The sequence below is a fragment of the Cloeon dipterum genome, chromosome 3, assembly GCF_949628265.1.
Source record: "Cloeon dipterum chromosome 3, ieCloDipt1.1, whole genome shotgun sequence".
In the NCBI taxonomy this organism is placed as follows: domain Eukaryota; kingdom Metazoa; phylum Arthropoda; class Insecta; order Ephemeroptera; family Baetidae; genus Cloeon; species Cloeon dipterum.
Window position 1 is genome coordinate 34638008 of NC_088788.1, and position 16062 is coordinate 34654069.

At 41.4% G+C, this 16062-nt stretch overlaps 4 protein-coding genes across 4 annotated transcripts; 2 read left to right on the plus strand and 2 right to left on the minus strand.

Annotated features, from left to right (window-relative positions):
- The first annotated feature begins 75 nt into the window (after positions 1-75).
- Cdc23 (cell division cycle protein 23) lies at positions 76-3448 on the plus strand. Its single transcript, XM_065481824.1, has 10 exons — positions 76-263; positions 459-596; positions 652-767; positions 824-1089; positions 1143-1320; positions 1376-1555; positions 1617-1781; positions 1836-2082; positions 2790-3015; positions 3068-3448. The coding sequence occupies exons 1-10, from the start codon at positions 160-162 to the stop codon at positions 3365-3367; spliced, it is 1920 nt and encodes a 639-aa protein (XP_065337896.1). The 5' UTR covers positions 76-159; the 3' UTR covers positions 3368-3448.
- A 1541-nt stretch (positions 3449-4989) lies between these two features.
- On the plus strand, positions 4990-6168 carry LOC135939390 (cuticle protein 7-like). Its single transcript, XM_065483725.1, has 2 exons — positions 4990-5118; positions 5472-6168. The coding sequence occupies exons 1-2, from the start codon at positions 5110-5112 to the stop codon at positions 6018-6020; spliced, it is 558 nt and encodes a 185-aa protein (XP_065339797.1). The 5' UTR covers positions 4990-5109; the 3' UTR covers positions 6021-6168.
- A 1650-nt stretch (positions 6169-7818) lies between these two features.
- On the minus strand, positions 7819-8730 carry LOC135939672 (cuticle protein 7-like). The gene is made up of 3 exons (XM_065484170.1): positions 8573-8730; positions 8415-8504; positions 7819-8356 (listed from the first exon to the last, which is right to left on the minus strand). Exons 1-3 carry the CDS (start codon positions 8582-8584, stop codon positions 7967-7969), a joined length of 492 nt encoding a protein of 163 aa, XP_065340242.1. The 5' UTR covers positions 8585-8730; the 3' UTR covers positions 7819-7966.
- Positions 8731-13737: 5007 nt separating this feature from the next.
- Positions 13738-14568, minus strand: LOC135939673 (cuticle protein 7-like). The gene is made up of 3 exons (XM_065484172.1): positions 14517-14568; positions 14359-14448; positions 13738-14288 (listed from the first exon to the last, which is right to left on the minus strand). The coding sequence occupies exons 1-3, from the start codon at positions 14526-14528 to the stop codon at positions 13902-13904; spliced, it is 489 nt and encodes a 162-aa protein (XP_065340244.1). The 5' UTR covers positions 14529-14568; the 3' UTR covers positions 13738-13901.
- Between the last annotated feature and the right edge of the window lie 1494 nt (positions 14569-16062).

Consider the following 16062-nt stretch of genomic DNA (forward strand, 5'->3'; position numbering starts at 1 on the left):
CAGCTGACTACGTCCTTTCCTCATACGTCGTTCGGTTTTCTGGCGCCTACCGGGCAGAACGTGTCCACTCCCCTCCCTTCCCTTCAAATTTTGTAAACAAAACAATCTAATACCGGCAATTTCATCGGCGCACGACTGAAGATCTGTTTTTAGAAGAAAATGTTGGAAGAAATGAAGAAACTGGACTTGCGTGAGGTTAAGAAGGACCTCATTCGAGGCTACAACGAATGCTTAGGCCGAGGTTTATCGGAGACAGCCAAATGGTAAGACTGAAAGCAGACGAAGGGTATCTATAATAAAGAGAGTACGGACGTAAACCTCTACTCTCCTTAACGAAGAGCTTTACGGGCTTGACTAAAGAATTACTTCATTGCGTTTCCTTTATTGAGGTTATGATTGTTTGAGAAATTTAACAACATTTTATAGCTTTTCTATATAGCGCGATTTTATTTTTGTAGGCTCTCTGAATTACGAATTTCGTTGTCCTCAATTCAAGTAAATCCTTCAGAAGTGGAAGCTGAGCCCGCAGTGCCAGCGGAAGAAATAGACTTTTATGATCTGGCAAGAACACTTCTTGAGCTACGAGAATATGACAGGTTCGTTGGTTAATTTTTTAATATAATCAAAATCTCTACCCATGATTTTCCTTAGGTGCGCTCACTTTATTTCCTCATCAGAGCACCCAAAACTTGTATTCCTGCGCAACTGGGCTCAATTCCTTGCTTCAGAAAAGAGGCACATCGACAACATGACGGAAGCTAGTGCAAGTGAGTTCCTGTTCAAAATTAAAAAAAACTTGGACTCAAATAAGAAATGTTCACAGGTTCTCAACATTCTCCTTGCTTGCAAGAGCTGAGAGACCTTCTGAGCAGTTTGAACCTTCTGATCAATGGCACCGGCTCGATTCTTGGAAGCAAATCTTCAGTTCAGTCCAGGGATGGGTACTTGCTCTACCTGCACGGAATCGTTTTGAAGAAGCTCAAAGTGCGACAGCAGGCTGTCGAGAGTTTAGTCAAGGCCATCAATATTTCTCCTCTCAACTGGGGAGCCTGGCTGGAACTGTCACAGTTAGTGACAGACCGATGCATGGTAATTTTACAGTTTACATCCAGCGAACTGCTTTGACTTGATTTTAATTACAGCTTTCCAACCTGAAACTGCCAAACCACTGGATCAAATACTTTTTCATCGGGCACATGTATCTTGAGTTGCAAATGAATGAAGAGGCGCTTGAAATTTACATGTTTTTGAAAGAGAGCGGCTTTGAGAAATGCAGCTATCTGAACGCTCAAATTGCCCTTGCGTACCACAACAAAAGAGGTAGGCTTAAGAAAATACCAAAAATTGTCTTTATCCTGGTTTAATTATGTTCCAGACGTTGAAATTGCTGTTGAAATGTTCAGAAAACTGTTGGATTATGATCCTTACCGACTAGAGAACATGGATACATACAGCAATTTATTATATGTTAAAGAGATGAGAGCGGAATTGGCTCACCTCGCTCACTCAGTCAGCGAAGTGGACAAGTACCGAGCAGAAACATGCGTGGTGATAGGTGAGATATTAATACTGCCTTGCATATTATAACAAAAGTAACTCATGAATGTCGGAAATAGGCAACTTCTACAGTTTACGAAATGAGCACTCGAAAGCCGTCCAGAGTTTCCAGAGAGCTTTGAGACTGAAGCCCAACTTTTTATCAGCGTGGACTCTGATGGGCCACGAGTTCATGGAGTTGAAGAACATCAATGCTGCTATGAAAAGCTACAGACAGGCGATAGGTATTATCATTTACTGCCGATTTTTTATCCCTTTACTAAATTCTCGCAACGCAGAGGTCAATTGGCTTGACTACAGAGCTTGGTACGGCCTGGGGCAGACATATGAAATTCTCAAAATGCCCCAATTCAGCCAGTACCACTATAAAAAAGCCCAGGCACTGAGGCCGAACGACAGCCGGATGCTCATCGCGTTGGGAGAGGCGAATGAGAAGGTTGAAAAATTCAAAGATGCCATGAAGTGCTACTATAAAGCCAGGAATGTCGGAGACATTGAGCGAACTGCCCTCCTCAAATTGGCCAAGTACGTAATTATTTCGACACCTCTCTACCATAGAGTCGAGCGGATGAGCGGACCGACGCGCATTAAATTTGTCCTGCGCAGATCCACTATTCCCAAGTTAAATGGGTTTCAGTTAGCGGCTCTGTGTCAAAATTGCTGAAGCTATCTGCGTCTCAATTGCTGTCAAGTGAAAGCGTACAAGTTGATCTACAACATAGGTCAAAAGCATGACAGCGGAAAATAAATCAACCGAGAAATCCGCGTTCGAAAAGTGTCCTTTTCGTCTGGGAAGAAAGCTACAGCTGGAGCAGGCGACAGTAGCGACATCTGCGCATAACCCAGCAAGAGCAGTGAAGCACACGAAGTTCGAGCAGACACGTGACTCAATCCCGCCATCACATTGGCCAAGAGCAGGCACGCAATTTACTGCGAGACGCACTGCTTGGAGGGAGTGAAAAGGAAAAGCCAATGCGAATATCTCGGATGTTTTATTTCCCGCGGTCATGATTTTTACTTGTATTGTAAATCAATTTGTGCGCTTTCGTTTAATAACACTTGAGATGCGGAGGGCTTCAGTAATTTTAACACAGCCGCTAACGAAAACTCATTTAACATGCGCGTTGGTCCGCTAATCCGCGCGACTCTGATTATAAGGACTCTACTCTACCACCCAAACAACATAGCTGATAAAAGAGCTATTTTAATTTGTTGATTTTTAAATTTGACAGGCTACACGACACGATGGGCCACAAAGACAACGCAGCAGAGCTGTACCTGGAGTATGCAGCCGAGAGCCAGCGAATGTTGTCTATTGAAGGAAATAGCGGCATGGCAGGTGGTTCGGACAGGGTCGAGTTAGCGCGGGCCTATAAGTACCTGGCGAACCATTTCCTCATCCAAGGAGACATCGAGCAAGCCTGCATGTACTGCAACAAATGCCTTGAATTTGAAGAGGTAGATTGAATTATTTTCTCATTTTTCCATTGTTAATTTGCGCAACTTTCAGACGAAAGAGGAAGGCAAGGCTTTGTTGAGAAGCATCGCTGAGAAGCGGCAAAAGGAAGAAACGGCCAACATGCTGATTGACATGCCTGTCACTGAGGAATCAACGCCTGCCGAGGGGCAAGCAGTGAGCATCCACTCGGCAGTGCCCGTGAGGCTGCAGATGTCGGGCTTGTCCAGCCTCGAGTCGCCGAACGTCAGCGTCCAATCAAACGTGGCAACACCAGGCCCTGCAGACGTGACCAACAGAAGTGACATGTCGTTGACTGACAGTGATGATACACCAATGGTGCTATCGCCGTGAAAAGGTTGGCCACCATGTCGATAGTGCTCTCCTTGGTTGAACTCTGGATGATGTCTTCAATAAATTGTGGTTTTTATACGAGCTCTCGAGTTTATCTACAGATATAGAGACAGATTATAATTCATCCTTGGATTGGTAAGTAATTTATCTAACCAAAAAATGAACAACAAAACTCATGAATAATAAAAAATAGAGGCGTTCAAAATTTCACACAAAGCTACAGTTTTTTTATTGCAGATCAAGAAATGGTGAAATGCAAGCGGAAAATCACAGTTAATACAAAATACAACTATTCGTCACAAATTAAAATAAAGACATAATTAATTAAATAAATGTTCAAATATTTTTTCCGACAGCGATAATTGAAATTAGATTAGAGCCTGAATTTTAATTTTCAAATATTTTTCTCTCAAAGTTCCTAACGTGTCGGGCAAATTAATTTATGATCCGCCCGTGCACTTATTTGATTTTAAACGATCATGCGAGCTCGTTATTGACGGTAAGGGTTTTAGAGGAAAAGCACGAGCTCCAATTAGTGGAATGATACACCAGAACCGTTCAATTATAACTCTTATTACTCAGGAAAAAGTGATCGGTTGACCAGTGTCGAAAGGTATTATTTTATTGCCTCAAAAACTTGCTGCTGCTGCCAGGGCACGCACTCTCTATTTGGCTTGTCGACACAAGAAACAACTAACGTGATTTTACTGCACGCACCTGTCGCGGATTTTGTGCTCATTAACAAAATTCTCTGGAGGCGATGTTGACCCATAGGTTCTTGAATAATTTCTTAATAATGAGTTTAGTACATGTGTGGGGCTTTCAAATGATACATCTTTTATAAAATATAATTTAAATCCACACATTTAATAGAATTAAATTAAAAGTGTTGGAAAGCATCCACTATAAACCATTTGGCTGATCAGAGGAGGTTAAAATGAGTCTAATGGTTGGGTAGTTCGTGCAATTCTGATGGTTAGAACCCGAAATCTGGAGTCGTCAAAATTTGAAAAAACACGGAAAATTAGTTTTTTCCAGCTTTGAAGCGTAATTTATTGGAGACGAAAAGGAACACCGCTCTGAAATTGGACAGCTTTTAAGCTCATTTTCGAAAATCAAAAATCCTGAGCTCCCTTGACCCTAGGCAATAAATTTGGTTATTTCGATCGGGCTTGGTGAGAGTAATGCAAAGCACACCTTGATTTTTAAATTGCACCACGGGGAGATAAATGACACAAGAGTCTCAAAGCTTTCCAAAATTTTCCGTGAATCCCGTAAAAATGAATTTTATCACGCAAATTAATTAGTCAAATCGATTTCGTTGAGTTTTCTTGAATATACATGCCAATTTTGTCCTCCGATCCGTGAAATTTCATCTGTAGGGTTTAAATGCGGTTAGCAATGAAGCATAAAAATACCCGAGATAGTTCTCTTAATTGATAAAACCACCGAATTTCTCACGCCGTTGAACAAACGCGTGTGAGAGCATGAAGTCGCTTTTGTTGAATGTCCTCGCACATTTTACTCTGCACATAAGAATGAATGCGCGCTGCTTTCCCTGGGCACGCGATAGCCGCAAGAGCACCCGATGCGGATTGTCTTACTCACTCATTCACTTGCAATGGAAAACCACCGTTGCACCTTCACCCCGCGGTGATTTAAGTTTCCGACACCATGAAGCCAGTATAAAAGCTCCGGAGGCGTTTCAGAGGGCACATTCGCAACAAGCCCGCACAACCAACATGAACAAGGTGAGTAGCGCGTCTTCAGCGAAACCAAACTTGACCAATACTTTCTATTAGGATAACCACAGTTTTTTTATAACGGTTTTTTTACAGATTTCTTTTATATTTTTAACTTAAATCATATTAACTGAACAGTTGAGAATCCTTGTGCTGGCTGATTTAGGCTCACCAGCAATGTCCATCCGACTCGCTGCTCGTTTTGCATTTTTCCAGCATGCGCGAATTAATTTTACGGGACGATTGACTATCATTTCAATTAAAACACCGAGTTGTTCGCTATCAGGGGGTCTCACCCATCTCGAAAGAACGAAAAGTAGCCTCTATTATCTCAAATGATTTGGATTTTTTTGCACCCACAGTTGCTCGTTTCCTTCGCCCTGGTTGCCGCGGCCGGCGCCTTTGCCCAGGAGTACCAGCCGGTGTACCACGCCGTGCTGGCCGAGGAGCAGCTGGCCCCTCCGAGGTACGCCTTTGAGTACTCGGTGCACGACGAGGAGAGCAAGGACATCCACTCGCACAAGGAGTCCCGCGACGGCGACAAGACCGAGGGCGAGTACAGCCTGGTGGAGCCCGACGGCGGCGTACGCACCGTCAAGTACCACGTGGACGGCAACAGCGGCTTCATCGCCGAGGTGATCCGCTCCGGACAGGTGGCCGTGCCCGTGCCCATCAAGCCCCTGGTGGTGGCCAAGCCGGTGTACATCAAGCCCGCGGTGGTGCAGCACGTCTACCAGCCGCAGTACGTGCAGGTGCCCACTCCGGCCTCGTACGTCAACTCGCGCGCCTTCGAGGCCCGCTCCTTCAACGCCGCGCCCCTGTACAACCAGAGGAACGTGGAGGAGGCCGCCCTGCCCACCACCACCGAGATGTACCAGGAGAGCTCCACCGACGAGCCCGCCAGAGCCTGAGAGCCGCGCGCCCTTTGTTCTAGCTTTGCGTGCCGTTGAGTAGTTGTTGTTATAGAATTCTGCTACTTGTCACCTTTCCGAATGACTTTATTTTTTTACCCTGTTTTGTATAGTTAATAAAATTGCACCAAAGGTAGACACTGTTAAATATTGAGTTTTTTTCCTTTTCTGTGTCCGGGAGTTATTTGAGCAGTTCCCTTGGGATCCTCGTTGCCCAATGTCAAAGGTGGAATTTTAAGTGACTTGAAATGCTCAAACAAATTAATGGGCTGATTGTGAGAGGAAGCGGCACTTCTTGCCGGTTTATCGCACCTTTCTTGCGAATTTAGGAATGAATGTCTGGCGCTTCAATAAAAATATCAGTGCGGGCGGCAGGTGAAAATATGAAGACGGAATGTGCTAAGCAGAGGTTTAAAAAAAAGAATTTATTTAGCTACATAGCAATTTTTACAATTATATTATTGCATTACCTGGCACGGTTAAAGAAAATATTACAGATCACAAATAAAATACAAAATTTACGATGGGCAGAAAAGTTAACGGAAACTATAGAAGTTTGCCTCTGTAAAGATAATCGAAATTGTGCTATCCTATTAACGCCGCAATAAGCCATAAACAAACAAAATAAAACAGCTGAAATTAAACCGCTGGCTTACTGTGAAGATAACCATTTTTTCCATAAATTCCTTAGTAAATTGTTTGAAAAATAATAATACATAATGAAAAAGATTAAGCTGGGGAGGGAGCAAGACTGACTGCCGTCTATTGTTGGCCAGGATACCCTGTGGGCAAAACGTTTGTTTTGCTTTCGCTATTGAAAGCTTTCAAAAAAGTTATTGCACTCACTGGCAATCTTTAGTGACCAAGGAAGCAAACAAAAACAGAGGCGAATGATTTCGATCAAAATTACTTATTTTCTGAATCAATCTGTTTTATTTAAAAAAATAGCGTTGGTTGAATGTCTCGATAATATTATATAGCTCTATATAAAGTCACCGCCAAGCAACCAGATCGAAGCATTTGTTTTATAAATTTTTCTGTTCAAGAATAAATAAAATACGTAAAAGTAAAAATAGGTAAGTCCCGCTTGCAATTGGTTATTTTAGGATTTAAAAATACATTGGAATGAATTTAATGAACCAGTCGTCGCGTGCAGAAGTGATGGATACCTCACTCTTTAGGGCGCGCATGCACACGTGAATTTGTAAGAAATCATGTAAGCAAAGCCAAAAAAAGTGGTCCAGTTTCTGGATCAATTGTTTTTCATACTAACGGGAGGCTGCAAAATCCAACTTTAATGGAAATTAGCAAATATCGAGAATTTATAACAAGCCTAAAATAAGGCGAATGTTGAAATTCTACACCGACAACTTTCATTAATTTCACCCGCTTCGATTTTCATCAGGCCTATATTCAATCAGCTTGACAGTTTTTTCGTACCTTTGAAGTTAACGCACCGTCACCATCAATCTGCGTTCAGATAAAAACCACTTTTACTACGCCGAAATTAATTAGTGGGCGCTCGTTAACACCTCCTTAAATCAAATCACCGGCTATATTTCCAGTTATTGCAAACCACATTCACTACTTCCGCACTGCCATTCTTTTACAAATCTAAAAAGAGACAGCAAAATACAGAGAGAGCCGCACGTTCGCAATAATCCGTGCTTCATGATGTGTAAGCTGATATGCATCAATTATTAGTCTCGTCGTGTCTTTTCCTTCCAAGCAAAGTGAATGGCACAGGTGCTTTTTATATGACAAGATTTGAGCCATTGTTTGAAAATAAAAGCAAATGTTTTTCTTATATAAAAAGTTTTATTTTAGGTGATGATGGATGATGAAGAACAAATTGCAACAAGGTGAAACATGCAACTATCACAATAAAGTCGTCGGACAACTCCGAAGGGTCCGACCAGAAAAAAGTTTTTAAGTTTTTTAACAATTTAGTAGTGGTTGACTCCGTGGTTGAAGTGTCCGTTCTGCACGTAGCTGGTGGCGGCGGGATGCGCGGCAACGATGGGCTTGTAGGCGGCCACCACGGGCTTGTAAGTGGCGACAATGGGCTTGTAGGTGGCGACAACGGGCTTGTAGGCGACGACGGGCTTGGCGACGACGGCAGGGGCGTGGACGGCGTGTCCGGAGCGGATGACCTCAGCGATGAAGCCGCTCTTTCCGTCGACGTGGTACTTGACGGTGCGGATGGTGCCGTCGGGCTCCACCAGGCTGTACTCTCCCTCGGTGCGGTCGCCCTTGCGGGACTCCTTGTGCGAGTGGATGTCCTTGGTGTGGTCATCGTGCACGGCGTACTCGAAAGCGTAATGCGGCTCGTGCAACTGAAATTTCGAGTGTTAAAATTACCGGTCGGAAAAAGGAAGGAAACGCGGGACTTACGTATTGCTCGACCTGCTGTCCGTGTCCGTACTGTCCGTACTGCTGGGCCAAGACCATGGGGCAGGCGGCGAGGGCGAGGAGGGCGAGAACCTGCGGAAATTTGATTGAATAATTTAGTCAAAGAGCAAATTTTAAATTTTGAGGAAAGACCGCAGTACCTTGAAGGCCATTGTGGTAGTGGTTTGGTTGGTTGGGTTGGCTTGGGTGGTTGAGTGAGTTGTGATGCTGGGTGGACACCAAGTGGCCCTTATATTGATCGGAACAAGCGCGTGGTGGGGCTGTGCTGGCGCGCGATCCAATCTATTCGCCTTTCGGAACTGCCGCTTGGGCGACTATTTTTTCCAGCTGTTTATTTCCTCGATTGGCACTGCCCTTTTAAAGTGATTTCAGCGTTGGCGCATTTTAGTAAAACACATGCACGCACTTACTTAGTATATGTCTTTTTATTTTCGAGACAAACCAGTCCTGGGCCTTTTTTTGCAGCCGGCGCGAAAGTTATGTCATGGAGGAAGTGAACAAGTGAACCTGGCATAGCACGATTAAAACTGGGTGACTCTTGATTGCGCATACAATTTATTTTTAGCTCGTCGCCAGTGTTTAATCTAGATTTCAGCAACGCTAAACTGTATTTTTATTAACAAATATTGAGAAACATGACGTTCAAGTTTAAAGCGGGGTATAAATAGGTTATTTGTTTTAAAACTACATCAAGTATCTAAAATAATATTATTAATTTCACTAATTTTATCTGACTCAGACAAAGTTGATCTGGTTGGTCAGTGTCCGTTCTGCTGTACCAAAAATTAGTTTTTATCCATCTACCGTATTTTTAAAAGAAAAAGCTCCATTAAAATTGAAGTTGCCATTTAACAATTAAAGTAGAGATTTACACAGACTAACAATTGCATTGTTGACTCCATTGGGGAGTTTATTGTTTGTGAAATTGAGCAAGGAACAGTTAAATCTCTCATTTTGCTAAATTTTTCGAAAAATTAACTGATTTTTTAGCTTTATATCGATCCCTCTTGTCGCGATATATCCAACGACGTGTGAATTTTGATGAATAGTTCCCTAAATTATGAAATAAATCGTGATTTTACAGTAGGGAGACAGTTGATTAGCATGCAAATTTTTGAGCCGATTTTATTATATCTGTTTCAATATTCATATTATTTTTAAAACGGCATCTTCGGAAATTATTAGCTTTTTCCTCAGTTCTAGATAATATTTCAAGTAAAAGATAAGAGCTATTTTTTCTCTTTTCCTCTTAAGTTTAAATTCAATTCAATTGTCACAGAACCACCAAATGAGCTTGAACCATGCATGCTAAAACCATCAAATTAGCTTGTGTGAGAAAAATCTTCAATTATTAAAAATGTCCAGTCCAAATATGTTTTTGGCCCATTTACCAGTTCTAATTTTTTTCGCATAATGATTAGAATGAAATGCCGGCCCATATTATGCGTCTTCCTGAGAGAATATATTGCACTCCTTATCTATGATCCAAAAAAACACTCCGCAGTTGTCTTTTTATGAGTTTATTATAGGTGTCGGTGGGGCAAACACACATTTACAAACTTAATTTACAATCATGGCCATTAATTGGTGGTACATAGTTTCAAACGACGAGAGAGTGACCCTGCGCGCGAATTGCAAAAGGCTTAATCGCATGCACGGACCGGCCTCCTTTTCAAACGAAATATGGGCCAATCATTTGAATGGAATTAGTCAGACGCAGCATGCGACTGCCGATCGCTTTGACCGATTCGAGAAATAGTCATCGGAGCAATTAGAACGCGATGTAAACAGCTGTCAGCCAGAGTAGAGAACCTTTGCGTGTATTGTTTCGCGCCGCGACCGCAGCTGTATAATTAATACACAACATCCTTGCTCTAATGGAACAAGCTCGCGGATTGAGTTTCAATCATCAGCGGTGGATGTAATTTTATTTGAATTTGCGACACAAAGAAAGTAAAAGGCATTTCCCTTGCGTCAAGTGGAATATTATCAACGCCTCCAACTGACCTTTGTATTTTATTTCTAGGATGGGATTTATCGTTACACATTTCCATAATCTCTCTGGACCTTGACAGCAAAACACAATAATGTAATAATTCATTTTTTATAAATACATATCGATCGTGAGAACAGTTACCAAACTTTTAGCAGATAATTAATCGGCGCCTTGAAAATCTGCTCTGTCCATTATTTTATATTGTAGTATTGTCGCGTGGGAATCGCCGCGGCGCCTTTCATTGTTGTGTCCGGCCCGGCGACCTTTCACCCCTCCCGCAGGCGACAGTTTCGCGATTGTGTCTCGTTGGGAAACGAATAACTCGCTCATTAGTTTGATGTGCGGCGCACTTTTACTTTCCTCTCTTGCTTTGAATATTCAGTACGTTTCCATTTTGTAGGTCAGTAGGGGAAGCAGGATTTGGTCATTTTTTTCTGATCCGAGCGAATTTTACAATCAAAAACTCGTTTTTCGGCCGGCCAAGCACTTTACTACATTTTTACAGTTTTGACACAATATGAGCGCATAGAAAGTGACCGCTGCGCGTATAATGTATCACTTTCTTCCGTTATATCAACTCTGGTTAAGGGGTTAATTTATTGCTGGCACTCGGTATGTGTCTCCCGATGCATTACTGCGAGCCATAATGCACGCGAATATGCTATAAAACCTGTTCTCTGCGAGACGTGTACGGGATAATTGCTCTCGTTTTCAATGCTCGACTGAAGCTGCCGTCAGCAGGAAGTGGACGGTTAAAATAGTTGTGGCGATCCGACGATCTGTGGAATCCAGTAATGGGACTAATTATATTAATCATATGGATCGATGAAATGATTGCATACAATATTAGATCATATCGCGCATACCTTAAGGTGAGAGTGGAGAGTTATTTCAATTCCGTTTATTTCTCCAAAACAAAAGTCATCACTATTTATTAACATTCAATTCGTTTTTAGACGTCATTTTTCTTGTTTCTTTACAAACGAAGTCCAAGACCAACTTATTTGTTAAAATGACAAAATTTCACGGGTTAAAGGACAAAATAGGCATGAGGTCAAGCAATCTCTACAAAATTTACAGCAAAAATCAGCCTCTATACAGGTAGATTTTACGGGTCAATTTTGGACCTTAGGTTTTCATCTCCCCGAATTGCGATTTCAAAATTAAGGTGTGCTTTAGATTCCTCTTACCAAGCCCAATCGAACAGACACCAAATCGGATGTCCTAGAATAAGGTCAAAGGTCATTACTGTTAATTTTTGTTTCTAATTAACATTTTGAAAATTAAGTTAAAAATTTTGAAAATTTGTAAATGTGCTTGAAAGATGTCTTAGGTTATGGGTGAACTTATGTGAAAATTTCAGAGTGACGCTATCTTTTGGTTTTCGAGAAATCGCACTTCAAATCTAAAAAACATGAATTTTTCAACTTTCTTGTGTTTCAGAATTATTGTAAACTCCAAATCTCGGGTTCTAACCATCAGAATTGCAAAAGTTGCACACCATTAGACTCGTCTAGACCTCCCCTGTCAAGCTGAAGGGTTTAATCCCACCCCTTTCAACCAACCTGCTCTTATATTTAAAAATAGCAAATTAGGAGTCTTCTGAAATCTAATTTTGGAGAAATCTCTGGGGTGAACCTGCTTTGCACTTCGATGGCCGTGGCCCGGATATAATTATGTCAATTTCCTCGCTGCCCTCTCATAATTGCATTACCCGGCGCGAAGATAAAAAACGCGTGACTCGAGGCGCTTTAATGACTTCATAATTGCAAGATATTTGCGAGACGCTAATTGTCTTTGCCCCCTTGTTATAAGTGCACCGCTGACTTAATGACTGCGAATTGGACCGGCGGCCACAGCACCTTTACTTTATTTATTCATTGACTAAAAATAACTCGACGCTTGCTTTCGTAACGGCTCTGATGGCGATAGAGCAACACACATGTGTGGCAACTGGAAGCACAGTGTGGAAGCAGGATCTTGTATTGAATAAATGTTTCACTCCATTTCTTTAGAGAGTATAGAAAATTAATTGAGTTGTTTATTTACATTCAAAAAAGGAAACCTGGGTTAAGTGAGATAACCAACAGCTTTGCGTCGCAAGGAAAAATCATTGTACTACATTGTAAGTCTAAATAAAGTATGCAATAAATAAAATAGGAAAAAATGGGATTTTTTAGTTTGAAATTGTCTTTTTAAGCTTACAGAGGTGGTAAATTTACTATCATTTGAAGCTGTAAATGTGAAAGCCGAATCAAAACAATTCTACATATTAGAATGAAACAAGGTGCAATTTTTAAAAATAATAAAAAAGAGGACCTTTATTAACGTGGTATCACATTAACTTCTGGCTGGCTTAATTCAAATCGTTTTTTGTCCTGGTCCGTTTTCTGAGCAACTTAAGGGCAACTGAATCACGTTTGCAATTGTTATTTTATATTGACGTTCATTACTAATTATATGTGATACAAATCATGGTCGGATCATTTAGTGAATATGAAAAAAGACATACAATAACAATTGAGCAGAAACTGCATGCAAAAAATTGATTCAGTGGTGTCATTGTGCCTTCTAATTAGTTTCCATTTTACGCCGACGATTTCGTAAACGGATCTCCATTATTTATGATACAGTTTAAGTCCTTTGAGAATTGTAAAATCAACCAAATTTTTTTCGGAGCCCTGAATAGATCTAGACTTGACAAAGACCAATCTTTATAAACTGACCGTGTATGCAAACCGTTTTGAACATATCTATCGTGTGAAAAAGATTTTAAAATTGATATAATCCCCAGAAACATGGAAGGGGAAATTTCCCATTTGGTAGTACGTTCAGGACGAGAAGTTTATAAGAATTGTGGAAGGAGATCCATCACAGAATCAATCGATCAAGGTAAAATTCCATAACCTCCCGCGCGAACGGGCAAAATTAGAATTTTATCATCGATTCCTCATATTTATCGTATCTGATTTAAATTACAAGTGTTTGAGACTGTTTAAAACAGTTCACAACTTCTTATTTCAGATGAATTAAATCCACGTGGTTCATATTAACTAAAATTAATGAGATTTATGCTCATTTGGTGTGTGAAAAAATATAAATAATGATACTTAAAAAAGAAAAGTCTGTTATGAACAATTCAAACCAAGATAAATCCTTTTTTAAATTTCTTGCATCTTTGGCAGATCCAACTTTACAATTGAGATATTTAATTTTTTTATTCTAAAAGTAATTTAAGTCCGGGCAGCTTGCAGTTTAGCATTCTTTCAATGAAGAAAAAAGGATGTAAGTTTAAGCAAAAAATTGAAGTTCATTTGTAAGCAGTTTTATTTCACGCAATTTTCAGCTTTTTCATATAAAAAAGTATTGTGTTGTGATGATGTGAATGGACAACAATGATGAGTGGGGGTGAAATGCTATATCACAATGGGACTTAGGGGCTTTGGGCAGCGGCCCTGCTGGACCAAAAAAACTTAGTAGTGACGGTTGTACTGGCTGTTGTGTCCGTTCTGCACGTAGCTGGTGGCGGCGGGGGCGGCTTGGTAGGCGGGGGCGGCGTGCTGGTAGACGGGGGCGGCGGCCACGATGGGCTTGTAAGCAGCGACGACGGGCTTGTAGGCGACGACGGGCTTGGCGACGACGGCAGGGGCGTGGACAGCGTGTCCGGAACGGATGACCTCAGCGATGAAGCCGCTCTTGCCGTCGACGTGGTACTTGACGGTGCGGATGGTGCCGTCGGGCTCCACCAGGCTGTACTCTCCCTCGGTGCGGTCACCCTTGCGGGACTCCTTTTGCGAGTGGATGTCCTTGGTGTGCTCGTCGTGCACTGCGTACTCGTAAGCGTAGTGCGGCTCGCTCACCTGTAAATTATATAGAAATTTCTAGTGTTAAAATTACCGGTCGGAAAAAGGAAGGAAACGCGGGACTTACGTATTGCTCGACCTGCTGTCCGTGTCCGTACTGTCCGTACTGCTGGGCCAAGACCATGGGGCAGGCGGCGAGGGCGAGGAGGGCGAGAACCTGCGGAAATTTGATTGAATAATTTAGTCAAAGAGCAAATTTTTAATTTTGAGGAAAGACCGCAGTACCTTGAATGCCATTGTGGTAGTGGGTTTGGTTGGTTGGGTTGGCTTGGGTGGTTGAGTGAGTGTGATGCTGGGTGGACACCAAGTGGCCCTTATATTGATCGGAAACAGCGCGTGGTGGGGCTGTGCTCGCGCGCGCTATCCAATCTATTCGCCCGTATAGGAACTGGCGCTGTTTATTTCCTCGATTGGCACAGCCCTTTTGAATTGTTTTTAGCGTCGGTATATACATATTGGATTTAAATATATGCACCGCCTCTGCTAGTCATTTTCCCCCTTTGTCCCAAATAAGTCGAGAACGACTGAATAGATCAGAAAACTTGCTTTAAATGTTGTTTCATTAATTCAAGATATGACCCAATTTAATTTGTAGCGATCATACTTAGCTAAATATTAAATATTGATGGAGTTGTTTAAAGATTCGATAAAAAAACGGGCTGTTTGAAATGTTCCGCAAAACTTGAGTGAATTTATTGAAACTATTTTTTAACTTTAAACTCTAAATTTCCAAAAGGTTTCTAGAGTATCTTCTAGTGTCTATTGCCTTCTTCATGTCTATGCCATGCGAAATCGCAAAAGACTGCAAAATGTCATTCCTTTTTCAGCTGAAAGTACTAGTTTATTCACTGTTATTATGTACAAAATTTAATACATCACACCGTGTTCAAAAGGCGCGTTTTGTTGGTTAATGTAAGGTAAATTATTATTTTTAGACGGTTTTGAAGGATCTGCGTGCTTCTTCCCCCAGTCCCATCCTTACCGCCATGGTATAATCGTTCTGGACTCATTATCAGTCGAGTCAACGCCGCGCGTGCCCGATCGTTGTGCGGGAACAACTACAGTTTCAAAGCTTTCGCATTATTCGTGCTCGTTTGATGCCTGGATCGCACGTAAAAAAGTTTATCGGAATTATTTGTAAGCTAAAAGTTACTTAAAATGTTAGGTCTTAAGCCGCGTAATTTACGACGGTCGCTGGCTGCTGACAATGATTTAATGTGAAGTTTGGTATTAGTTTAATTTACTACATTGAGAGAAAAATTGGGTTTCTTGTATAGGTTTGTATGTTCTCCATTAAGTTAGCATTACCTTTCTTGATTGTTGCGAATGAAAGGCAGAAGCACGCAAGGTATGGTCTTAATTATCAGAATAATTAAATGCAGCTTTCTCGGTGCGTATAGCGAGCTGTTTATTTTCCATACTTCTACAGAAAGGATCTGCTTTATGTACTCGTTTCGGTTACTGCTGGATGCAGCCCTAATTCTTGAGCTTCCTGTCCCGTCTGGGGGGCTAACGATATCCTCATTTATGTAATGCCTTCGAATTTAGTAGAATTATTATTACCCTTTCATTGAACCGTTTAACTAAAATAAGAACAAAGTATTCCGCCTTGATAACCCCTGTAGTAGTGTCAAGACTGTGAAACCAGTTTCCTCGCAAAATAGAAGTGAAAAATTTCTTAAGTTTACAATAGTTAAAAAAATACCGTAGCTTAATTGTCATAAATATGACATAATTACAAAGATAACGCCAACAGAGCATGCAATTCGAT

What these genes read in the sequence shown, in the direction of transcription:
- Cdc23 (XM_065481824.1), top strand. Translation starts at nt 160, where the DNA reads ATGTTGGAAGAAATGAAGAAACTGGACTTGCGTGAGGTTAAGAAGGAC. An exon ending in TGCGTACCACAACAAAAGAG is followed by an intron (nt 1,321 to 1,375) that starts GTAGGCTTAAGA and finishes ATTATGTTCCAG; the next exon opens with ACGTTGAAATTGCTGTTGAA. An exon ending in AATGCCTTGAATTTGAAGAG is followed by an intron (nt 3,016 to 3,067) that starts GTAGATTGAATT and finishes CGCAACTTTCAG; the next exon opens with ACGAAAGAGGAAGGCAAGGC.
- LOC135939673 (XM_065484172.1), bottom strand. An exon ending in GACAGCAGGTCGAGCAATAC is followed by an intron (nt 14,289 to 14,358) that starts GTAAGTCCCGCG and finishes TATAATTTACAG; the next exon opens with GTGAGCGAGCCGCACTACGC.
- LOC135939672 (XM_065484170.1), bottom strand. An exon ending in GACAGCAGGTCGAGCAATAC is followed by an intron (nt 8,357 to 8,414) that starts GTAAGTCCCGCG and finishes TCGAAATTTCAG; the next exon opens with TTGCACGAGCCGCATTACGC.